At 36.5% G+C, this 26,687-nt stretch overlaps 1 protein-coding gene across 1 annotated transcript; it reads left to right on the top strand.

The window, feature by feature from the left end:
• Positions 1-3,305: 3,305 nt before the first annotated feature.
• LOC139935818 (WD repeat-containing protein 17-like) lies at positions 3,306-26,553 on the top strand. Its single transcript, XM_071930416.1, has 25 exons — positions 3,306-3,442; positions 8,528-9,138; positions 10,657-11,068; positions 11,530-11,781; positions 12,306-12,613; positions 12,772-12,940; positions 13,090-13,181; positions 13,647-13,729; positions 14,051-14,137; positions 14,453-14,617; positions 15,146-15,298; positions 15,864-16,063; positions 16,531-16,664; positions 17,120-17,245; positions 17,656-17,811; positions 18,545-18,609; positions 18,916-19,249; positions 19,591-19,733; positions 20,015-20,126; positions 20,430-20,568; positions 21,089-21,191; positions 21,378-21,479; positions 21,962-22,072; positions 22,680-22,860; positions 23,217-26,553. The coding sequence occupies exons 2-25, from the start codon at positions 9,025-9,027 to the stop codon at positions 23,334-23,336; spliced, it is 3,861 nt and encodes a 1,286-aa protein (XP_071786517.1). The 5' UTR covers positions 3,306-3,442; positions 8,528-9,024; the 3' UTR covers positions 23,337-26,553.
• Positions 26,554-26,687: the final 134 nt, after the last annotated feature.

The raw sequence follows: 26,687 nt of genomic DNA, 5'->3' as shown, positions 1-26,687 counted from the left end.
AAAATTTATGATTTGAATATTTCTATTACTTATGATTACATTGGCTCAGTGCTATTAAAGGTCCTTGTTTGCAAATCCGTAGTTGCAATAGTCACAAAGGCCTATAACCCTAATGATTATTGATTAGAAATCAAATGCGACAGGGAAATGTTTTCACAGGTTTTCATGTTTTACCTTCGCCAAACAAATACTTTGGGGAAGATATATCACAAGCAAAATAATCTAAACCAGTTTTATGAGATTAAACAAAAATTGTAATATGGACCTTAAAGTACTGAACCAATGATTTTATTTTTGAACCCAACGAGCTAGTATTTTACTGATTTATATTACAACTACATGTATTATGATTTGCAACTTTGGACTGATTTGGATGAGTGACATTTGTACGTTTGGAAATATCTCGCTTTCGGACATTGCCTCTAATAGCAAAAGGCTTTGCTGCTTTAAGTATTTGAAACCATAAATGAAAGCAACAGACCCTATTAACACAGTTCAATCTAAGAAATGGATATCTTTAGGCAAGTGGGTATATATATTAGTGGCCTTATAATGTTCACTCGGATTGCACTTCAATTCTGCAAATAAGTAAACCTGGACCTATTTCAATTTGTTGAATGAGGGAAATGTGCTGCTGCTGTTGTTGCAAGCTGTAGTCTTATTCTCTATTTCATTTCATATTTCAATCCAGTCGTAACCTCATGGAGCGTTATACTCTGTTGGGATTTTTGTAAGGAATAATATAATGTATATATTATGCAGGTTTGGTAGATTTTTATATAAAATGCATGATACAAATGTTTTCATATCACAAAATCATGTTTATGTAAATTATAGTTAAAGTCATTGTTTTTTAAACTTTGTTTAAAGTAATTAAGACAGGTGTTTTTAATTTATAGTGTTTTCCAAAGTCCAAATTAATTGAGTTTCTTCCACATTGTTTTCAAATTAGATAAGGAATTCATCTTTAATGTATTATCACATTGTTAATTGTCTGCAAGGTTACTGTTCAGGAAATTCTACAAAATTTGTAAATATGGCCATTTTAACTTGGGCACTCTTGGTTTTGTTAAAAACATAGTTCAGCATTGTTTCAGCTTATGACATAGTAAAGTAAGAAAATAATAACTTTAATTCAATATTTAAAGTGTTGAAATGTGTGGAAGATGACTGTTAGAGTTAAAAAGGAACCTTTTATAATTTTTAAAACTTTAAATGACACAATATCAGAAGAAAAAATTCTTGAATGAAAGTTGAACCACCGTCAGCTTCCCTCTTTTGCCAAACTTCATGTCTTGGAAATTTAATAATGTACCCCATCATAAAATGTTAATGAGATACTTGTTTTTGTCTGATAAACATATTGTTTGAACTTAAAAATGGAAGATTGTGGTAGAGCACAATAAATATGCAAGTTATTTTTTATTTTATTTTTTTTTTGGAAAAACTTAGAGGCCAAATGGGTTAGTTTGCAATATACCTTACTATGAAATACTTGAGAGAAAAGTTTTATGAAATATTCAGTGTTCTTGTGCTTACCTTGCCAGTTTTGTTTCTTGTCTGAACTGAAATCCCCTTCAAAAGTCTGTTTAAATATTATCACAGAAAGATATAAACAACAACCTGGAAATAGTTTTTGTTCAGGATTACTGGTATGTGATGTGAATCATTTAAAATAATAATAATGGTTCCACAAATGCCATTTGAATTATCACAATACCCTCATGTATTGATTTTACTGAAATTCATAGATATTTTCATATTTGGCATCAAATAATTAATTAATTTCATCTAGTAAGTAAATTTCCAGGCACACTCTTGAGCCGTCCAAATAACATTGAAATGTAATTGAATTGTATTCTAAGCTTTAAAAGTTGTTTTGACATGTATTCCTTCTTAAGATGACTCAAGTGTCAACATTTGTAAATCTTTCATTGTGAATCTAGATGGGGAAATAGAAAAAAAAAGAGTTTTATTCCTATAAAGTGGTATATGTATTTGTGTATTTATTCACTTGATTCCCTGTGTATTTATAAAGCATGTGTGATTTTATGGGTTTTTGTTAGTTCCTTACCTGGTCAGTTGTATTGCTTTGATTTTGAAAATAAACAAATAAATTTACACATTATTTATGGTGTGCTGGAGACTTATTATACTTTTAGAGTTAAATTAAAACTCCTATATTAGTCATTCTATAATATCCAATTTTCTGGGGAGAAGTTAATAATTAATCGAGCAATTTGGTTCCATCCTTTTTTTCCTATTTCATTTATTCATTTGTAGTTTCACATGTAAAGATCTATGGCGTAACCCCAACTTGATGCCTGCTGCTGCTCCCCCCCCTATTTTTCAAAAGACTGTTGCGACTCTTTACGATCTTTGGTTTCTTCTTATTTATAGTTTATCCTCCAATCAAATTGATGTTTTGCACTCGAGCAAGGCAGACAAAATGTATATTCATAAATACCTCAGACAGTTTCGCTATTCCTGGGAGCGCGTCGGTGGGTGTGTATAAACCTTTGTTTATGACCAGTAAAAAGTATTGAACCATGGGGGTGACATGCAAGCTTGCACCTGTTCTTATAAGACAGTTTCTTCATTCCCATTGGTCGAGAGCATGCGGCTGAAACAGTTGTGCCACATATTCACGCGATATGCGTGACGCGCACAGCATTCCCTTATAAGGAGTTGTTTACCCGAGGGCGGCGGAGGGCTTTACCATTTCATAGCTGGAGGGGTGTTGTGTTGAAAGAAATCATTGAAAAATTATAATTTTTGCATTTATTTTACTTTTTGACCAAAAAGTGTTGATGTTTTTGACCGAATGTTTTTTTTATGAATGGGAATCAAAGTGTGTTGAATCGGTTTTCAACTAGTGCCGAGGCCTGGTTCTTGATAATTTACCTTGACTTTGTCTTGGTAAAATTATCAAGAACCAGGCCTCGTTGGGTTTAAACCACTAGTTGAAAACCTCTTCACCACACATTGATTCCCTTATTCATTGTGAAAAATGTTCTCACCATCTGCATAAGTTCTCACCATCCCTCAAGCTGCCCCCTCCTTCCACGCCCCGCCCATACCCTCCTCTTCCAAGCCCCGCCCCAAATACTTCCTCCGCCATGGATGGTACCCTTCAACCAATCGCAGTACAAAATGCATTTGTATCATAGAGTTATTTATAACTCTATGATTTGTATGTGTTAAACCTCTGGGCACCATCGAAAACGGCGTTCCGAACAACGTATGGTACCTTTTACTTTGAGCGTGATATGTCTATCTAATTGAACAGGGTTCCGGTTACAAGCAACACACTCAAAATGTTGATGTTGTTTATTTTTGTAAAGAGCGCCAGTACCGCGGCCGCCTGAGCTATTTTGCTGGCAATCATCTTTTGCAGGGTTTCAGCAAACAGCAGTTAGATCAGATCTTACTGCAGAAATTGGTAAGTTTTCGGCTATCTTTATTCCTGTCATTTCTACTTCCATACAGCCTGCATTTTCAGTCATTCAAAACACTGGCAAATGTCGTACTCCGTAGCCTAGGCGTAGGGGGCCGGGCGTAGGCAGGGTAGCAGGTTGAGATAAACATTCCCCCATTGCATTTATATTAAACTATAGTTAGGCAGTTTCATCAAGTTGATTTTACGTGTACCAAAACACACACACACACAGCCCCGAAAAAAAAGAACGAAATATATTAAATCATAACTGACATTTTGTACAACTCACAACTAGTATGAGACTTGACAGCAGGCAGAAGCATTCTCTCCCCGTGCTTACATTTCAAAAATGTTCGAAATCGGATGAATAGTTTCGGAGATATTGTAAAAAAAAGAGAGCAACGACAAAAAACAGAAGCTTGGCCTGGCGTGCAGCGCCCATTCGTTTGTGCATGACGTCAACTTTGAACCCTGTGGACAACGGATTTCGGAAATCTTCGGAAAGCGCCGAAGAAGCCCGAAGACGTTTTTTGCGATGCGGGAGCACATGTTTACACAAAATGAGATAACGATTACATCATCGTGTAGCCGATAAAATTCCGCACATCGTACAGCTAGTCGCATAGCTTTTACCATAAAAACCTATTTTTGTCGGCGTTTTCCATTTTTTGAATCAAGATTTCTTCCAGAGACAATCATCAAAATTGAATGCAACTTTGTCAGTGCTAATTCCCATACTTTTAAGTTTAACTTGTGAAAATTTGGTGTAATTTGATTATGTTTTCTTCTCCCGCAGAAAGGTTTTGTTAGACCATTTCTTGCAAAGTTGTCCTAAATACGCACGATTGTACATGTACGTCGTACTCGTACATCTTCGTGTTTCCGTGATGTGCCACCACAAGAGGGCGTGTGTTACAATAAATTTGATAAGCCGGGGCTCTAATAATAGAAAGCTGGAAAGCTGCCCGATCTTGTTTCTTTGATAATTTCTACGTTCTGAATTGATAATAACAGACTGCTCATCTTGAGTCAAAAGAAACTAGTATTGTTATATACTTTTAAAGGCCTATACTAGTTGAAACGAAAGTTGAACAAAAAAATTGATTGTATATAGCCATTGGTTTTTAGAAATTGTCTTTGTAAATATAACAAAAATAATCGATGTATACCAATGCCTTCATCCTCAAGTTTTTTAAAGATTGTTCTAAATTTTTACTGTGTTAATGCTACAATTTTAAATCAAAGGATCAACTGATCTTAAATTAAAGGAAACACCAGTCATAAACTCTTTAATTTTATTCCATTCTGGTTAATTTAATAATGCTATTTGTTGACATAATTAATAAAGAATATTCACACAAACACCTGTAAAACTTAACACATATTTAATTTTTATAGTTAACAATTTCCCCCACGATGCCGCTCCTCAGTTTGATTCACAAAATATCACTTTTTGCCGTTCATAAAAAATCATACTAGCGCCTCAAAGCACAGTTTGTAAACCTCCCAATTGATAGAGGGCGCTCGCCTAGTGTGCGCCCTCTATTGCCATAGGCTGTGCATTAAACTTGGCCGTGGCCGATATGAAGAAAAACATAAGAATTGAACTTGAACACGGGTACGTTTTTTTCACGATCCACGCTCATTAAAAACGGTATATCTCTGCAACCAAACATCCGATTTCACAATTTTTAATTGATTTTTACTTCTAAGAATACACCTTAACAGACCACATCTTGTCAGAGAAAAAATCACCTGCATTAAATTTGACTGAAACAGCCTACTATAGTCTATGTCATATATGAATATGAATTTTGTGATTGCTTTTTTGTCGTATGTAAACGTCTATCTGATTATGGATGTGGTGAGGGGTGTGGAGGGGGATGGATGGAGCATCTAATTTATTTTTCCATGGATGGAGGTAGTGCGTTCTTTATTTATATCTGGAAACCAGGGCATCATCTCACTCCCCCCCCACCCAGCCCCGCAAAGTCAAAGTTGTCCCCCGCAAAGTCACCCCCCCCCCCCCCCCCAGCAGGCTCACCCCCTCTACTGGCCAGCTGTCCAGGCAGGTACAAACTCGCCCCCAACAACATGCCCTAAAAAAAGCTTTCCAAAGTCGCCCCGCCTTACTGTACTCCTACTATCACTAGGTTTGTACGTATAAGGCTCCCCTGTGAGCCTTATAGGGGTCTAATATTTTGGGCCTCCTTAATGCTATACGTTTTTCAAATCAGTGATGATAGTTGAAAGTTTTACGACCATGTCTCATATTGTATTAAAATGGAGGAGTCCAACCCTACCTGGGCAAATTCATCTTGGTCTGTGAATGTGACTGTTGTTAATAATAATTAGATTCAATCAGTTTTTGCATTGTGACTGATATTTTTAATTTGGGGCTTACTGTCTTAATTATAAGTCTTACTCACAAAACATGGAGGTGCTTAGACCATGGAGGAAGGAAGAGAAGGAGCTCGAACGAAGGGACTTCAAAAGTCGAACGTGTGGTACCGCGGTCGTTTAACGACACCTCGTAATCACCCACATACCTTATACAAACAATGGGCAACCTGGCGTATGTGAGTTTGCGCGTGCGCACTTGGTTCTTCACTCAACTATGGTGTCGTATGTCGTATGGATATAATACAGAAAAAACAACCACCAACCACCCTCGTGTGCTAATACCCAAATTTTGAACCACCGCTAAGGAGCGGAAAGTCATAAAAAATGTAAAAATATGCCATGATGTTTCCGTGAAACACCACAAACGGTAAATGAAAACGTGTATATTCACAATTCTTGTCTCAAATGATTCAACTTTACACGAAGGCAACGGCGCAGTCTGGCGGTAACACACCTTCTGTACAAAGAGATCTAATCCTGCTTGTTAATCTGCCGTCCATCTGGAGGTCTTCTATCTTTTTCCACTGGTCAGACAGGGGCATTGTCAGGGTATTCTTTTGTTACTCTGCGGTTTTGCGGGTCGTTCGAGCTCCTTCTCTTCCTTCCTCCATGCTTAGACCCACCATGGAGAAAGTATATTGTACAACAGTTTGACACACCAAGCAAACTACACACACTGTGATTCTGCCATTTGTTATAATTTTCCGAACATCCAGCTTCAAAAAAGCCTAAAGCCAAAAATGGAAAGAAAGTTTCCTAAAAAAATTGAATATTATTACAAAAGAAAAATTGTTTTCCCATCATTGTGCAGATTATCTAGCACACTTTAAACTGCTAGAAAACCAAAACGCTGTTTTACTTAATCAGGATAAACTTGGATAAATTTTCAGAAACTATTTTTGACCTTATTTCACTTTTTTTTATTGTATTGTTTGACTTGAAAATAATCGTTGAATTGCTGAAAAATTATTAGTGACAACAATAATACTCATACAATACAATTCTTCAAAATGATGTAGGCCCTACATTTCTTATATTTTGGCGTTGAGGTTTACATCACAGTATTATTTATAAAGTTATTTAACCTAGAGTGACAGTGTGGCTAGAATGGACAATACTTTTACTAATATTAGTGTATCTAAATTTCATAGAATTTAGAAACTTCCTCTCTAAATGGTATTTCTGATTGAAAACAAAAGTGACTGTGCATGCACACCTAAAATATGTGACCACTGTATTTAGAGAATGATCAGTTGAACTGCAAATTCAAGGTTTTCATCAGCTAATGAACTGAAACTGAAATTGCCTCGTTAAAAGGTGGGTCAGGTGGTATCGGATTGAAAACCTAGAATAGTTAGAAAACCCAGGCTAATAAGTAAAATGTGGCAGTCTGATTAAACATAGCTCAACATACCTTGCAGGAAAAACACTGAATGTTGGAGTGCCATGAGTGTCACTGAGTGATGGTTTAGAGTGCTATATTAAAAAATCATAACAATGATAATCATACAAAATATAGCTGAGTAGGAAAAAAGTCTTGCAGTATTGTTTCAATACAAAAACCTCCTTAAAAAACAGCAAATTATATATTAAAAAAGGTAGAAGTATTTTACAGTGTTTTTACACAGTTTATTTTGCATTAATTTATGCATTCTAATTCCAAAAGATAATCTAAACATTGGGAAATAAAATTGTTTTGATTAAAATTATAATTTAAATTAGGAAATAAATGCTTGTAAGAAAGTTAAAAATTTATATATGAATTTATGTATTTTGTATACCATTTTTTTGAAAAGCTTCCACATTTTCCCTTGGGAAAATGTTTAATAAAACACTGAAACAAAGTAATTATCTCAACACATTACAAATCTTTGCTGAATAATGTTGTAATGCTAGCAATTGTGACAATTAGTCCTTGTTGTGTAATAAAGTTCTTACAACCAAAAGGCCCCTATGCCTGAAATAATAGAAAATCAGTTGAAGTAAAATTCTCCATAAATCACCCGAGGGAACTGTTGATGATTTCCTATACTTCTTCACAATTTTGTATTCTGCATAATCACTTTTTTGATCTTGATTTTGCAAGAAGATACACACTGTATTCCGTCTTATCCCCTGGGCTCAGGTGTGTTTCATTTTCCTTATTTTGCTGTCAATGACCAAATCATTTCTGACGTATACATTCAACCATAAAACCTACTGCAATTGCTAATTAGTAAAGGGCTGCTGATCAAAGTTCATTTTTTTGATGCATTTTTAATATCATGACAATGTCTTTGGCTGAAATGATTGATCAGCTGTTTTACTTGTCTGTCACTATCGCTGCAGAGAGGTCATTTGCATTGTGTTCTTATAAACCTTTATGCCACAATAATGCAAATGCAATGCCCATTCAAAATATAATACTACATCCTATCAGACCTGTGTACTTCGTTTTTGAAAGGGCAAGGACACCAAGGGCACCCTATGAGGAAATTGCCAATTTCTTCTGGAGAATTTCAAAGGCACCAAGGCAAAATGAACATTCCTTGCAAATTTCTAATCCATTATTCTTTTTAAATAATTACATGCATAGCAAATGAGTTTCATGCATGCCCAGTTTTCATTTCATAAATGCAAATGTTCTGTAATCTACAGCCCTAATTAAATAATATTGGTTTATTTTGTCTTGTTTACCCTTTACAGAAGTACGTCACTTCATGGATGAGTGCATTGGTAGCTTGTACTATGATGTCTACCTGTTTCTCCTCCATCCTTCTGTATTGTATACATGTAGCTAAACCACTTTGAACCAAACGCACATCTTAGTGTCAACATCATGGGTGCATAGACTTTGAAATGAGCAATCAGCACCCAACCTTACGGACACTGGATGTTACCAAACAATGATTAGGAATTGTTTGATCATAGTCTGAAGAACAATTGTCATATTTTTGTTCATCTTCATAATCAAAATTGCTGAACAGGTATGTGGTGGCGAGAGACTCAATCAAAAGGTGATAATACGTATGATGGATCATCATTGCTGCCTGTGTCATCTGAGGATTTCTTCAGAATGTGTTTCTCTCCAGGAATAATAATGGTTTCAAGTGCTCCCTGAGAACGTTTTATCTTGAATTTGGGCCCAAAACACAAAAAAGGAAACTTTGAACGCCTTGTCTGTACCTTTGAACTAATTGACAATGAAGCAAGTGGGATTGTTATCGGCAGGGTGCCAGCCCTGGAATAGTGATGTAGTGGCTGCAAGTGGAGATAGATTTGCTTATTGTGCAACTCTTGCAATTTATGTTTATCAGGTAAGTGCAATTATAGGATTTGTGACGTTATTTCTACTAATTTTGGATTTTTACGCCTTGCTGCCAAGCAAGCCGAAGGCGTATAAAGTGTTTCCCTTGTCCTTGAATGCAGTTCAATGCTTTTGTGTGTTCAATCATTGTCCGGGCAAACTCCAAACTCAAATATCAAATCAAAACAAACGCAAATGTTTTGTTTTCTTTTTATAAAGATTTGTTTTAATTACAACATTTTGCCTTTAACATTTTTTAAACACAAGTAGTATTTTTTTAAACCTACCGTACTACTTTAGTCGGAATATACATGTACAGTTTTCATCAATTTATTTATAACTAAGTCACTTAGTCAGCTGCCTGAGATATCATGCAACAAACAAAATAGCGCGCTAATACATTTTTCATGAATCTACAGGATAATAAAGTGTATTGATGGAAGTCAGTATGCAAAAGGTTTACATTGAACCAAAAGGGGTCAGGGCCAGATGAGTGCTTGAATAGACGATGTATGCTGTATATTTACAGTTGCTAAGAGACAACCAATGCCCTGCTCACAACTGTTAGAAATGTGTGTTGATAATTAGGGGTGGCCAAGAGTCCCAGGTGTATGAGAAAATTACTTATTGATCCATCAGTTGAAGTATAAACCAAAATACAAAGAAACACACCGAATGTATATAAGACAGCATGTAGGCATTGAATGGTAGCAGGCCACATTGACCATGCATGAATGCAAACGGTGCTCATTATTGCACTGATTTATTGACAAACTATATTTTCATATCCCAAATGTACTTGCTCACTACACGGTTGTTTCTGCGTATGTTAATTTGTACATGTAACTTTGACAATATGTAACAGTGAACTACATTGCATTTTATGTCATGTTTTGTTAAAGTCCTTCAGGGTACAATGGCTCCTTTTATGACTAAATGGCTTTTTTATGATTGGGGATAATGGATATATACATGTGATTATAGCTCTAATGAATATTAGTTATATTAATTCTGTCTTACTGTAATATTTACACTGTAAAGGATACACACGCTTACTGGTGTAATGTTCAGCTTACTTGGAATTTTTTTACTGTACATATAATTAAGGGAAGGACAAATCAATAACGTTATGATCTTACTGAAAAACTGTATGATGAAGTATAATAATTACAGCCTAAATATTGATATATTTTTTTCTAATTAAAAGCGTTTGTTCAAACAAAGCCAAATATGTTTACACAAGATCCTTTCAAACAAAATGCAATGACAGCAATAGTTTTGATTGAATATTTTTAATAAAATGGTTCATACATTGTTTGTTGATTGTATGCATCACATTGTGTGTCAGATTGTATGTTTTGCACCTTGGTTGAGTTAATTTTCGTATACCTTTGTAAAACAACTTGTCTTCAAAATTACAGCATTATATGGATACAGTGTTTTAAAAGCGCCTTTCTATTTAACGCAACATTTATTTGAAGCAGTTAGCCCATAATTTGTTTACAATTTTGTTCGTATTTATTTCCAGCTCGACCGAAAACTGAATGAGTTTAAACTGTATGCCATCATGTCAGAACACAAGAAAACAGTTACATCTATCATGTGGCATCCACGCAAACCTGATGTATTTGCCAGTGGGGGTTGTGACTACCGATTGTTCCTATGGGACGTTGCTCAACAGTGTGTTCTCTCAATGATTGAATGCACCAAGTTCATTCCTTTATGTATAGACTGGTGCCTGCTAGAGAAGGATTCACTGACCTTTATTAAAGGCAAGGGACCACTCATGATGTGGCATTTTACGCAAGGGAAAGAGGTGTCACCTCACAAAGAGGCCCAGGGATTTTCTTCAGATATCCACAAGTTTCGTTGGCACCACAAGAAAGTTGGAAAGGTTGTGTTTGGTCATGCAGACGGAAGTCTGTCATTCTTCAACGCAGGTACACAAAAATTAACATGAAGAATATTAAAAGAAGGTTATTGGTCAAACTCCAAGCTTTTATGAGTTTCGATAATAATGCAAACAAAGATTACAAGTTTCCATTACCCTCACCTAAAGCCGCTTTGATCTCAATATAACCCTTTTCACACCAGTGACTATAACTCTATTCCTTGAGGCAACCCCTGCTCCTGTAATACCCTGGTGTATTCTTGAAACGTGGGACCAGAACCCCCTGGAATTGGAACACAGTGTGAAAGTGCGTCAGCGCAACCATGGGTTAAAACAAATCCCAGGGGCCTTCCCTGGGATGTATTCCACAGGTATAAAACAAATCCCAGGGGCCTCCCCAGGGCTGTATTTTAAGGGTATAAGAAGTACAGTGTGAAAAGGGCTGATTATTTGTAAGCAAGGTGATTGTTGTCTGAATAAAGTTAATGCAATTAATTTTTCAACTACCAGGTAATAAGTCCTACAAGCATGTCTTGAGACCGGACTCTACTGATGGTTCAGATGAGGACGACCCTGTGATTGATCTTGAGTGGGATCATCTATCAGACGATTATCTTCTCATTGCCAATCTAAGATGTGGTGTACGAATGGTTGATAGTGAGTCTCGCATGTGCTTCATGAAGTTTGAGATGCCTAATGCAATTGCTGCAGTCAAGACATTGGCCTGGGTACCATCGGCACCTGGAATGTTTGTTACTGGAGGTGAGTGGTTAGCGTGACTTGAATCTGTTTGACAAGGTGGGTCATCTCTAGGCAGTGTTGTAGTCCAGTCGCCTGTGTTGAGTCTGTGTAAGCCTGATACTTCAGGGAGGCAATGAAGGCAATTGCCTGTGTGCCTCCATGCCCCCTGGTCATTGCTTTGATGCCCTTGAAATGCTCCAGTAGAAATTGACAACTGTAGGGTGCCCTTTATCAAGGAGAAAATGTTCTGGCATATATAGGCTTGCCGAGTCTCGGGTCACTTGGGTCCAGTTAGATCCCAAGTCATTTGGGCAGAGTCATGATTCACCTGTTTAAATCACTAAATAGATAGAATACTTTTTCACTTTAGTTCACTTTATAGATGACTGGATCACATTTGATTGCAAAACAAATGTCGTAACACAAGAATTGGAAACTGGACTTGTTTTTTTTTTTTTAATTTTTTTTTTATGGACATCACTTCAAGCTTTCATTTAGTTTGCAACAAACAGTATAATGTGTATAGATCTTGTTATTCCAATCAGATTCTAATGGTGGAGTGCTCAGACTATGGAGTGTCTCTAAATCCACTCCAATCCAAAGCCTTAGCCTCAAGAAGATGGGGTTCCATTCTCTCAAAGTCTTCAGTACATCTCTCAATATGACCCCAAACAGTTCGGATGTTCCCCTCCACAGAGATGTCTCCTCTACAAGCCAAGCATCTCCGACACCGAGTGCTACCACCCTAAATTCATATGCATTACCACCAGGTCATGCAGTTTGCACTTTCCTCGATGGGGGAGTGGGACTGTATGATTTCGGGAAGAGGAGATGGGACTTCCTAAGGGAGTTGGTAAGAAAATATCTCTAATTTAATAGTTGATGTAATTAGCAGTTAGTGTTTTAGCACATGGTTCAGTGTAAACAATAACAAATATTTGCTATTGTAAAATTTTCTTAAAATCACAATAGTTGGAGTGAAAATTTGTTGTGTATGATTCTTCCCCACAGGGTCATGTTGAGACGATATTTGATTGTAAGTTCAAACCAGATGATCCTGATTTGATTGCCACAGCTTCATTTGATGGCACCATGAAGGTATGGGACATTAATACACTCACTGCTGTCAAGACATCACCGGGAAATGAAGGCATTCTCTATTCACTGTCTTGGGCACCAGGTAAGATCAGAGACCAAACTGATTACGTTTAGAGACCATTCATTTCTGTATGATCAGCACCATACATGTCCAACTATTGCTTGGTAGCAGGGGCCTGTTTGTTTCATACTGTTGTTTTTGAAGAGTTTGCATATTCTTCATTTTTACAGCTGACCTGAACTGCATCGTAGCTGGATCCTCTAAAAATGGCGTCTTTATTTGGGATCTGTCCAAGGGCTGTATCTTGAAGAGATTTATGGAGGTTTGTTATGATTCCAAATTATATGAATTTGAATAATGTTAATGTCTAGTTCTTACAATAATGTACTAATGGCATTTTGCTAGTACTGCTAATTGGGCCTAAAACATTCCTTTCCTCTTACTCAGCTCCCTGGGGAGTATACGGCCCAGGCTGCCATAGCGCTCCAAAAGCTTTTCCATACACAATATCAACCACTACCCTTGCAGGACCCCTGGGTGAAGAGAAGCAATTATAGTCAGGCATCTTGCTCCAGGACTCAAGTGTCATGATTGGGATTAGAACCCACACCCAATTACTTAACCACCAGAACTTGAATCCGGTGCTATCACCAGAACTTGAATCCGGTGCTATCACCAGAACTTGAATCCGGTGCTATCAACCACTTGGCCTTGACACCATGGACACATTGTAGTCAAGGCTCTCAAGTAAATACTTGTACTCATCAGCTTGTGTGGTTATTTGCAGCATGGAAAGAACAGTGTTTATTCTGTGGCTTGGAATCAGAAAGATCCAAAGAGAATAGCCTCATGTGGAGGGGACTGCTATTGGTAAGTCTGCATAATATTCAAGTCTGATGGGCTCACTCAAGAGATTAAAGCTGCAAGTTTTGTCATACTGCTATTATGCTTTTCACTATTTAATGTTGAAGTTTCATTTGGCCTTGTATATTTTAACCTATACACATAAAGAATTTCTTTTGGGTAATGTTGCAAACAAAAAAGTTAATAGCAGATTCTTTCTCGAAGGTTCTTTGCTTAGGGTCAAACTTCAGGCCATTAACTATTGTGTTTTTTTGGTCAGTAAGCGGTTTACAAATGCTAATTCTATTTTCTTATTTAGTAATCTTCTTATTGTGTATCTGTGTGTAGTATTGTACGAGAGGCAGATGGGAAGTTGCTACAAAAATACAAGCATCCTGCTGCTGTGTTTGGTTGTGATTGGAGCCCTAACAACAAGTAAGTACGCGTACTAGTTTGAACTTACGACCCTCACAAGTCCAATGCATTGGACTAAAGTCTAACCATGTAACTTTGTGTACAGTGGAAGACGTACCAACTGAGCTGCTATAGCCAAAAGAAAATGGTGATGTCTTGGTAGAGACTCATTGCATGTGAGATGATGTCACTTTATTATTACATGCATAAACTAGTTAATGGCCTGACGTTATTACATGTACAAAACTCTCCAATTGAAACACATAACTCATTCAAATTGGTTGTTTGTAATTATAAGAACTATTAATTGTTATCTCTCTCTTCTCTTTCCTTCAGAGACATGATTGCTACTGGCTGTGACGATGGTAAAGTAAGAGTGTTCTATGTTGCCACAGCAACAGAACAACCCTTGAAAGCTTTTCTGGGGCACACAGCCAAAGTATTCAATGTGAAGTGGTCCCCACTGCGGGAGGGTATTCTGTGTAGTGGATCAGATGACAGGTACCAGACTATTTTCTAGGTTATTTTGCGGTACCACTTATTGTCTAATTGTGTTCAAATTGACAGACATATGGGAGTTATTTTGTACACTTATGCGCTTTTGATTTTGTTACCTTCATTCTTTTGTACTGATAAACTCTCATATTGAGTTATTTTCCCAAAATATGGAATGAACACCATATTTGTACCAATTGTCATAACTTGTCATAACTTTTCAATTTTATTAAAATAGCACTCCACACTAATGACGACATTTTTGCTCAAAATGTCCGACTGTCAGATGAGTACCAGCATACATAGATAGATAGATAGATAGATTCCATCACTTATGTGCGATCACCGTATCATTAACGTGCCACACTGCACTTGGGGTAGCAAAGAGCGTAAACCGGGACACGTACGTTTGTTAGTGAATTTTTGTATGTTTGTCTGAGATCCGGATGCATTAGTGCAGAGTGATATTGTTTAATGTTGAAGATTGTAAAGCAGCGCACTAAGTTTTACTTAATAACTTTCCATATTCTTCAGAACAATCAGAGTGTGGGACTACACTCAAGACAGCTGTGTTATAGTATTAGCCGGACATGGAGCACCAATCCGAGGCCTACTGTGGAACCCAGAGATACCATACTTACTCATATCAGGCAGTTGGGATTACACCATTAGAGTCTGGGATACAAGGTTGGTAGTGGCTCTGCATTTTGTGACTCTTTGATCAATTCTTTACCTTTGAATTACTCTGATGTTAAAGATTTTGATACTTGCTACTTGGTAGGTTTTCCTCCTGAAACTTCCGGAGAGAACTGACAATCTGTGGATTGCTTACTGGTTAAAATACAGCGGTATATTTTTGAAAGCTCGCTGAGATTTGGTGTCTATGAGAGATTGTGGCAAATTGTTCCATAAGGGGGAGGGTAGTTAAATTGTTCTTGGGAAAAAAAAATTGTTCGTAGACTATAGTTGAAATGGAATTTTGTATTGGAATGGAATTTTGTATTGGTTATTGTTACCCTTTCTTGACCTCTGTGGTTGGGTACTAAAACATGACTATGATGGGCTATGAATAAATGGTTTGACATCTTGTATAATGTTGTTAATTAGCCTAACTCAACTACAACATGAGTGTGGAAAAACCTTTGTATGTTGCATTAATTTAAGTAAAGTTATATTCGTCGGCAATGTGCTATCAAAGTGATTGTGTTTAATTTTACCATTGTGACGTTAGAGGTTTAATTTTGTTCATAAGGGATGGAGCCTGCATTGACAAGGTCCAAGACCACGGAGCAGATGTTTATGGGTTGACATCTCACCCTAACCGTCCCTTCATTTTGGCTTCTTGCTCGCGAGATTCAACTCTTAGGATATGGTCTCTGTGTCCCCTTGTGACTAAGATGCAGCTGAGCATCATTGCAAAGAGACCTTGGGCTGAGATTGTTGGTACTGTAGGTAGGTGATAAGAATCAGTCATGTTATAATAGAGGGCTGGAGGAAACAAGCACCAAAAGTTCAGAGTGGAATATTGAACGATATTTTTACTTTTTCTCAGATTGAGCTGTTGTTTTAAATTCTCATCAATACAAAGGTCATATTATGATGAGTAATGACCCTGCACAAACTGTTCCTCGCAGTGCAAGAACGTTATGATGCAACTGGGCATCAGTGGAAAATATCGTTCATGCTTAGTTGATTTTTACCCAGTTTTATAAAGAATAAATAAGTAAAACTAAATATCTTTGTTTAAAACTCAAAAGATGTTAAAGCACTAATCCAATGGAGTGAGATACAACATTGTGTGTTTACAAGTGTACAACCTTTTGACCAAACTGTACCTACCAATGCAAAGTGACTCGCTAGATGAATTCCTTGAAGCTGATTTCAGAGATCTGACATAAAATCTCTATTTGATTGTACAGAGCATTCCATGGCAATGAGCACATCTACGGTCATGGCTGGTCGTGTGTCACGTGAACTGAAACAGAAGTTGGAACAATACAAAGGGGATTTAGATCATAGTGTTGCCTTAAGATGGTTTTCCCACCTCTTCTCAGTAAGTTTTCCTTCTTTTTATTTAGTTCAGTTTAAGCCAATGCCTGTATGAGAGAGATCAGTATTTATATCCCCGTATGTGGGAGTTTGCTGAGTTCCCTTGACGGGAAACTCATTTAAACAACAAACAAACAAACCAGTATGGTTGCATGTAGGATTTGAAACTTTGCATGGTGGAAGTATAACTAAGAGAGGTTTTCGTGAACACCATGTGAATATTTCTTTTGAGTAGTGTTGGTTCTGAAAAGAATCGGTGGTTAACGACTCAAAGTTTTTATCAGTATGCTCTGATCGTCTTCGGGAAAATGCTGGATTCTGTTGCTGGATGCTGCTTAAGTACTAGGCTTGGTTATAGTATGGTTGTGGTGAAGTTGCAAAGAAAAGGGAGTTTGTTTCTATTCAATTGAACACCTTAATGCAAGAAATTATCCATAGTGTACCCGTTTGCTTTTATAGCCACCTGGTGGATCCAAGATTCTGTGGGAGTTAGTATCTGTACTGAATGGTCAAGATGATAGTCTGCTAGCAGAAGACTACAGCAAGGGCATCCTGCATGCTAAACATCTTGTCAAGTTCAAAGCCGTAAGTTTGTGATATTTTATGCATTTCTCTCTGGATTTGTGATACAAGCTTTTCACGTATTTTGATTAAATTCTTTGGTTAAAGAACTTTCCACTTTAGTATACCTTCTTTATTGGAATGAACTACCACTTGACATTTATTTTTTCAAGCTGACTCTTCAGATTTTCCATAGACTTTTAAGGACTCTATTGTTTGAAATTTTATTGATCTATATTTTCCATTTCATTGCTTTATGTTATGTCTTGCGCATAGAGGCTTTTGCTTTATGCACTATAGAAATGTCACATATTATTATTGATATTATTTCTTTGACACATTTGACCTCAGAGCAGATTCACAAAATGGCAACTGTGTAAAGTTTAATAACTTGCATAAAAGTTTTTGTATTTGTTTTGATATGTGATTTGTAGTCAGAAGCTCAAGAGTTAGAGATGGTGAAAATGGTAAGAAACACATCTGGGACCGGTGCTAAGGTTAAAGAAGAGAAGCTTAGAGAGGCTGCTAGTATTCACATACGTCTTGGTCAAGTCCAGAGATATTGTGAGCTTATGGTTGAAATACATGAGGTGAGAATTTAGGACAATCATAAGCACTTATAATAGAATTAATAAAAAATTAAACCACACATTTAAAGGCAGTGGACACTATTGGTAATTGTCAAAGACTAGCCTTCACAGTTGGTGTATCTCAACATATGCATAAAATAACTAACATGTGAAAATTTGAGCTCAATCGGCCATCGAAGTTGCGAGATAATAATGAAAGAAATAAAACACCCTTGTCACACGAAGTTGTGTGCGTTTAGATGGTTGATTTCGAGACCTCAAGTTCTAAACTTGGGGTCTCGAAATCAAATTCGTAGAAAATTACTTATTTCTCGAAAACTATGGCACTTCAGAGGGAAGTTTTATACCATCAACCTCTCCCCATTACTCGTCACCAAGAAAGGTTTTATGCTAATAATTATTTTGAGTAATTACCGATAGTGTCCACTGCCTTTAAACTGAGATATTGACTAACAGGGAGACCGCCAACATGTGGCTGGATAGCTCAGTCGGTAGAGCGCTGGTTCGGTTTTTTTTTTTCGTTTTTTTAATTTTTATGCAAGTCGCCTGACACACAAGGCCTGAAGGCTACTTCAAGGTGTGGGCTACAATTATTTTTTCCAGAGGCCGTTGCCACCTACTCCTAGGGCTGAAACAGGTTTAACCCCTTTACAGTCCATACGTTAATCCGGAGCTCGCTGGTTCAAGTCCCACATTTTTAAACTCATCAAAACATTGTTTCTTTATTCTGTAGTGGGAAAAAGCATTATCTGTCGCTCCTGCTGTGTCTATGGAATACTGGAGAAAGCTCTCTGAAAGGTAAGAGTATTACATTATTATAATTAAAATATACACATGAAATTATTAGGTCCAGGGTTCAAGGGCACACAGAAATAAAACACATTGAAAGACAAATTGTCAGTATCACCATAGTGATTTGTATTGTGACATAACACTTTACTTGGCAACTTCGATTGATTTGCAGTTAAGATCAGTCTTAGCTCTTTGTGAAATCGGCCTCTTGATGTTTTTCTTTGTCAAGTGTAAATCATGCTAGGACCTTTGTTTGCATTTGTCCTTATAAATATCTTAAAATGCCTGCTTGTTCTTTGTTTCTGTTTCAAGATATGCTGATTATCTCGCTTCTGAAAGTAGCAATGATTGTGTGCCTTACTATATTGCCACTGGAAACATCCAGCAACTCACCAAATACTTCAATCGTCACAACCAACTCAAAGATGCCATGCTAGTTGCACAAGTCGCATGTGAAAACGGTATATCAACTACTGAGCATGCTCAGCACAGTATACAAAGTGAAGATCAAAATGGCATACAGGAACCTTCTGAAGACAACATTAGACTCTTGAATGATATCAGCTGTACTCTGGCAGAGAGATATTTCCAAGATGGCTGCCCAATCATGGCAGCATGTTGTCATCTTGCAGTGGGAAATACAAGGGTAAGCGGCAGAACCAAACACTATGACTAATCAGGGCCAAATGTCATGGCTCTGCTTACTGCAGAATTCTGCGCTTATTTTATTATTATTTTTTTTTTCTATTTATACACGCTTGTGGTCACCATTCTCTGCTTGTTGGGCAAGCGTTAAATTTCTGTGCTAGCTGAGAATGCCCAGTAGCGTGGAGTACGCAAGCGCACAAGCCAAAATTCCTAACACATAAAATAAGCTTGACGCAAGCGCAGAATTCCCTGCTTCTGCCCAGACCAGTTTTTTTTTTAAAGAAATTTTAAGAAATTTTATTTTTGATTTATTTGTGTCTCCCTTTTTTGTTTCCTTAGTGTGCCTTGTCTAAACTCATTAGAGGTCATGAGTTGGAGTTAGCCATCAGTATTGGGAGAGCAATAGAGGGCACCAAACATCCTGACCTGATTGCCATGGCAACAAACTTTCTTGCTCTGAGATGTGCCAAATTAGGCAAATGGTAAAGTATGCTTTTCTTAAAACAAAAATTCTGTGTTTAAAATGTAACTCCCTGGAGTGATTGTTTCTGTCCTGACCGGTCGCTCCAATTAAACATTGGTCATATATAAGTAGAAACTATAAATAAATAGTAAACTTGCGAGTACAACCATGTGTTAATCTCTTTTGTTCAAGTGTTGGCTCTGAAAAGAGCTGCAGCTGATTTCACGAAACTTTACGCAACTTATTGGTCATATAATTACATCAAATGTGCGCCATCTCTGTTCCTCTTTGTATATGCAGGGACCTTGGGATTGATTTACTCTTTACATTGCCGGGCGGTGAAGACTCGATGGTGGAGATGTGTGCACAATGTGTATCGAGTAGCGCTGAAATAGATTATCTCCATCAGAAGGTATGGGGGTGGCTTTAAGTGTTACTCAAGCACTGGTTTTGTGGCTTTATCAATGCTTTCCTAAAAAATACAGAATCGTTGCATGAATTTTAATCTTTCCCTGTCTTATTCTGATAAATGTCATTTTCCCTTTTTGCTGAAATTATTCCCTCTTTATACAGTTATAAAATCAACAATATTGCTGGAGCATAATTTCCATTCTTCCTTGCTTCTCTCAAAAAAATGTTATACACAATCATTTTAACTCATTTTCCATTTTGAGTGACTGATTAACTATACATTAAGATCTTTGCTTCCATCTAGGCTGCACTTCCTAACAGAGCTAAGTGTAAAGACAAGGCCCAGGAGTTGGAGAGCAATGGAGACGTTGAATGTGTGAAGTATTATCTCTTATCAACGACCCCAGAGAGGGCACTGGAGCTGGGACTCACCAAGATTACAGGTTGGTAGGTTTTGTATGAATAATAATAATAATACTAGGTTGTTATAGCGCTTTATCACACCCCTAAGGGCGTATCAAAGCGCTCAGTATTATTTCCTGCAAAATATATGGAGCCACGTATTCCTTTATATAGCTCCATGTAATGGTTTACACGGTGTTGTGGTGCAATATGCTGCCGATCAGACCAGGAACACCGGGGCAAGCCCCTTCTCTTTACGATAAGTGCACTGGGTTCTTTTACATGCATTACACAACACACAGAACCAATGGCTTTACTTCCCATCTGAAGGACACTGCAATGATAGTTAAGTGTCTTGCTAAAGAACACAAGTGTCACGACTCTCGAACTGAAAAGAAACATCAGAGCTTGAGTCTGGTTCTCTAATCTGCTCGACCACGACACGCCAGCAGACATGAATCTCAACCATTTATAAACAACACGATTTTTCTGATATTTTCTAACTATCATCATTGTAGGAATGATATACTTGATAGTGTTTTTCTTCCTTTGACTTTCAAGATAAAATGTGTGAAAGAAATTGGTCTTTGCAAGAAGTGTTGCCAATGATCAAGCTACTGACTAGTATACGAAATGATGTCTTGATGCAACAGAGTCTTACAAAGTAAGTGCAGTCTCATGTCATTAGCTTGAATAAATACATTACAGATTTATAAATAATCTATAGGTGTGTAGCAACATACTGAAGTCTGTTTGGATTCCCTATGTAACACTGAAGGATAGTAGATTTTTGACAACCTTTAAAAACTAGTTTTAAATTTAATACATAAACATGTATGGTGCGTTTCAGGGAGAGGACTGAGCTATTGATATTGAGTTTTTATCTTGGTGGACTACTGGCTATACGGAGAGGATATAACAGCATTGTCCTACCACTCTTGCAACAATCTATGTAAGTTAAGACAATGTTATTTAAAAGAATCCCAACTCAATCTTTCAGACCTACGGGCTGGGATCTTCATAAGAGGGCCTGGGTCTAACTCATTGCCTTAATACTGCCTGGGGCGGTAATGCCTCGTTCCTCCATAGCACAGAGCTACCAGCTCAAGTTTGTGTCAGTGTGGCAGCCTACAAACCATCAGCCATCATTCATGACTGCCCTGACTTCAGACTACCCTAGGGCGGACAGGGACTCAGAGACCTCGATGAGGATACCATGAAGTGGCTTGAAGTCACTAAACTACCAATTTAATTGCGTTCAATGTTCACCTTGGTCCAGAGATCAAACGAAAGAGAAAGAAGATATGTTTTTCGTTTTGTTTTTGTGTCACTTATTGTTGTGTTTTTCATTGGATATTTTTAGAGGAACTGCCTTGGTTTTTGTGTTTAAATTTAGTTACTTTATTCAAAGATATCTTGATTGTGATTTTGTAGGACTATGTTGATCCGGAAAGGACTAGATGCAGATATCTCAGTTCCACTCAGTGAAGAGCAGCTTAAGTTAGAGCAGAAGGCATGGCTGGCACACACGCAGTATGAAGAAGGGTAAGATTCCCATTCATTAACATATTCTCATGTGACCAAATAAATCTCAAGTTAAATTTTAAAACTGTTTGCCCTCAATTAGAGTACCGCAGCTATTTTCACGAAAGGCTAGGATTAATCTCGAGTAAGAACGAATAACTTGTCCTAAATTAGGATGGGTTTGATGTGTCCTACATGTTTGCTATGGTTATGGAACTGAACTCATCCCAAGTCCTTAGATAGGAAGAGTTTGGTGAAATCGAGTCTTAAGTTGAATACATGTAAGAATGCTTTCACATGCCTTGTTTTCTTGCCTTGTAATACACCGCTGAGAATTTAGTAATGAGACTGATGGTAAGCAAGTATTGAGATCCATGTCTGTGGCAACAGCAAGTATCCAAGTCAAAACAAGTTGCATCAGCATTACATGAGTTTGTAATTTACTTCATTTTGGAATCAAAAGTTAATTTACAAATAGTCTATATTGTTTTTGCCTTCTAGAAAGACTCTGCTAGGGTCAAAACATCAGACCATTAACTATTTTTTTTTGCATTTATACTCTGGGTCCTTTTGGTTGGAAAGTTGTTTGCAATAGCTAATTCTATTTTCTCTATTATTTTCCAAACAGAAAGAATCTGTCAGACAGCAAACCCATCAATGAATCTCTTGGGTCTGTATATAACACTTTGATACAGAGAGTTGGATCAGAAGACACTGAGCTAGAATGTGGTATTGATGTGGTTGCTGGGTCGCAGTTACCGAGCCACTCTGATGTCCATTTATCTCTGCTAACTGGCTCCAGGATTCAGGTAGGTGCTTAAAAACAAACAATCAAAACTTAAAACAATATGATAACATACAGAATGAATAGAGCTCTAGCCGATAACCTGATTTGTAACACACTGTCAATTTACATATGTATAAGTCAACGCAAGTTGTTGTTAGTTTACATCTAAAAACACCATATCTAACATGAGATTCTTCTGCTTTCGGGATCACGAATACTTTATGCTTTCACCATGAATGGTCGCAATTTTAACTCGGCTAAGTACGCAATGACCTTGACTCAGCATGCAATGACTTTGGGGTCAACAAACTATAAGAACATTACCATTTGTGTAATGTTGTCTATGATTTGCTTTTCTTCAATAATTTGATATTTCAGGGTCCTGTATTTTTCTTGGAGGATGGAAAGTCAGTGATTGCTTTGAGTGATGCCCTGATGTGGGCTAAAGTAAACCGATTCTCACCACTAGCAACGGGTGCAACCATTAATCCATACTAAAGAACTAAACCCACCTAGGTAGGAGTTGAAACTCTGCATGGTTGGAGTATTATCAGGTGAGGTTTGCCGTAACACCATGTGTTAATCGCTTTTGAGTAGACGTTGGTTCTGAACCAACACTACTCAAAAGAGATTTCTACAGAGTGCTACCGCAAACCTCACCTAATTCTACTTTAGTACTCAGTAAGATTCATAAGTCTGGATGTAGAGGGACTTCTTGTCCATGAGCGGTGCAGGTGTGCGCATGTACAATGTGCAAGTAAAAACTCATCGCTGCTTACATGGTCTGCAGCCACCACTCCCGTAAATACCACACTCCCCTCAATGCCTTAATGTGAAGGGCACCTAACTAAACCCATCTAACAATCATGTCATGCATTACAGTCTTCTTGGAGTGATCAGGTTTTTTTAAAAGTCTATTTAATGGCTTTGATGCCTCTTCAAAATGGTTGAATCTTTCACAAACCGAAAACAGTCTAGCCCATTCAAAGACTTCACTCCTGTCCTGCATCATCTGTTTCTTGAAATCACTTATGATATAATGGTGTTTTTCTACTTGACCACTATGTCATTCAGTAAAGTGTACTTTAAACACCGATTTAAAATTGCAAACTTAAGAAGTTCGTTGATGAACAAATGGCAATAAATATGTCATATTGGATCAAAAAAAGTATAATTTGAACAAATGTAGCTTGATACCATTATATGTATTCACAGAGAAATGAAAATACAACAAGATGTAATAATTAATCGGGTTATATTAAATTTAATTCAAGAATATTTTTTGATAAAGAATTAAGTGTTGTTGTTATAAAAGTATTGACTGTGAAGTAACTATAGTATATATATTTATATTCAAATTTCTTTTACAATCCGCCCACAAAATCTGTCTGGTTTTCTTCATAAAGTTAATTGAAGTACGGGTAGAGATAAGTACTTAATTAGATTTATTACATTGTGTAATAAAAGCCTTAGAAAAATGGAGGGCATTATGAAATTATATTGTGCACAACTATGCAGACCTATTGCCATCTTCTTGGTTGAGATCAAAGATGGCTTACTTTAACGAAGACAACAACATATGATCTTTGCTGAAAATAATTTTAAAAGGTTTTCAACCAATAAAGAAGTTGGATTCATAATAGATTAAACAGATTTCACTTGTGCCAAAAACAATTGATTGAATACACTTCTCCGTCAACACTAATGTTACGCCATATGTGGTACGCATCCCACACACGACCTCAGAGTCTTGTCATTTTGACGCACGCCGTCATCGGCAGAAGTGTTTACAAACAATTCAGAAGTGCACTGATATCAAAATAACATTGTAATTATAACCACAAAAAAAATACAATTCAACAGAATTCCTGTGAAAACAATTCCGCTCAAGCAGCTGTTTTTATGCAGGTTTTCTTTATTTAAAAAGGCGCTGAAATTACTATTTTCACACCTTTTTGGTTTTGTCTTAGGTTGACTTGGATTACTCAAGTAATTATAAATCAAATTATATATATTTCTGTGTTTTAGTTACTTTGTGCCATGGTAGATATTTTTCTTCGTAGTAAAACTACTGCACTAATGGAAAACATACATTTACATGTATTTGCTTCTTATATTTTATGATAAACACAAGGCAAATCCTGCTGTATCTGGTTTAAATACTGTCACAGTTTTTAAAACAGCAGGCTAAGATCATTCTTGCTCTTAAAAAATATTTAAAATTCTCAAATTATTTTTTCATCTTAAGATTAAATGTGTAATTATAAACAACTATCAAATTAATTAACCCCCATTTATCAATAAGTGTAAAATATGTAATTAGTTGTTTATATTCACTGTATATTTAATACATTTTATACCAGAATTAACCAAAAATTATTTTGTAAACAGAACAATAAAAGGCTCTGCTTCTTAAAAGCTGTTTGAATTTTGAAAGCATGGAAAATAATTATGTAATTGAATGCAATAAATCAAGCCATTGGATTGTGTTAAGGTTTACATTCCTGCACAATCCTTAATCTCACTGAAGGAAAAGGTCTGCAAGGTTATCTGCTAGAACAGTTGACCAAAGCAAAATTACAGGCCAGAAGCTTTATGAGAGGGCAATTGCAACAATGCGTTTCTTCCCTGGTAAAGGGCACCAATGCAATAATCTGGATAACAGAGGCAATTGCCTACCCGAAGAATGACAAATTAGAAATCCAATTGGTTTCCTTTTGAACAAGTTACGTGTAGCTGTATTTTGGGACTGACAAATTTTTTTGCCAATTTGCTTTTACTCTTTTTCTTCATTCATGGGTAAAGCACATCTTGCTCTAAGGATATTAAAAGATTGTGTCAAGAAAAATAATCAGCTCAATTTCTCAATTTCAAATATTTGGATTTTATGTTGTGGGGATCTTTAAGTGAAGTGTGCTAATACTTAATATTTTAGATTGCATAGTGTTTCACTAGGCAGTTACCTAGGATTTTAAAAACATGCAGATTTTAAAGTGTTTTTTTTTCTTCCCTTTTTTCCCCCTTTGTTTTAGATAAAAGTATGAGACTTTTTATTTTGTGTGTGGTAGATTTAACTGAAATGTTTCTCTGAAATAATCAAACTATGTGAATTAAATACATGGATTGGATTTACGCCATTCAACTTTATTGTTATTCTATTTAAATAAATGCCAATTTTATCCTTTTTAGAGTGTTTAAATAGATAAGAACCAACCCCATCAATTTGTTTTGTTCCTGTGTATTTGGGGGCAACAATGTATGAAACTCAGACAGAAATTGCTCAAGGAAGTTATCTTTAGATGTACAATGTATCCAAATGTGTTGTGTACAAGAACTTACTTAATACATGATCATGAAGTGTCAAATTGATTTAACAGTTCAATTAAAATTGTTTGATGAATCATTATTTTACCATGATCGATTATGTAGCATACTACATGTACATGTTAAATGTGTCTTAAGTTTGCCTTTGGTAATCATAAATATTTTGGTGTCTTGTTATTAAATATCTGTCAAATTTGTTATCAAAGATTCTGATTTTGTAGAAAGTCTACCCAAAGTGGTTTGGCCTGAAGAAGTGTCCAAACTTGACCATCAATTGTAAACTTTTGTTGAAGTAGCAATTAAATTGGTGTGTAATAATTACAAAGTTTTAAGAATAAAATCAACTCTTTTTTATGATAACTATGTATTTGCTGCGAGTGAGAATTCTGCATTTTAAAGATAAATTATGAATAACTTGAACCAACTCACAAATATGACACACGAACGCTTATTTTTATCCAGCTAGAAATTTTATTTAAACAAACAAAACATGTAATAAACATTAATGTATTTTTAATTACTGTA

The sequence above is a fragment of the Asterias amurensis genome, chromosome 4 (assembly GCF_032118995.1).
Source record: "Asterias amurensis chromosome 4, ASM3211899v1".
Lineage (NCBI taxonomy): Eukaryota > Metazoa > Echinodermata > Asteroidea > Forcipulatida > Asteriidae > Asterias > Asterias amurensis.
The sequence above is the reverse complement of the archived record's forward strand: the minus strand, read 5'-3'. Positions and strand labels throughout refer to the sequence as shown.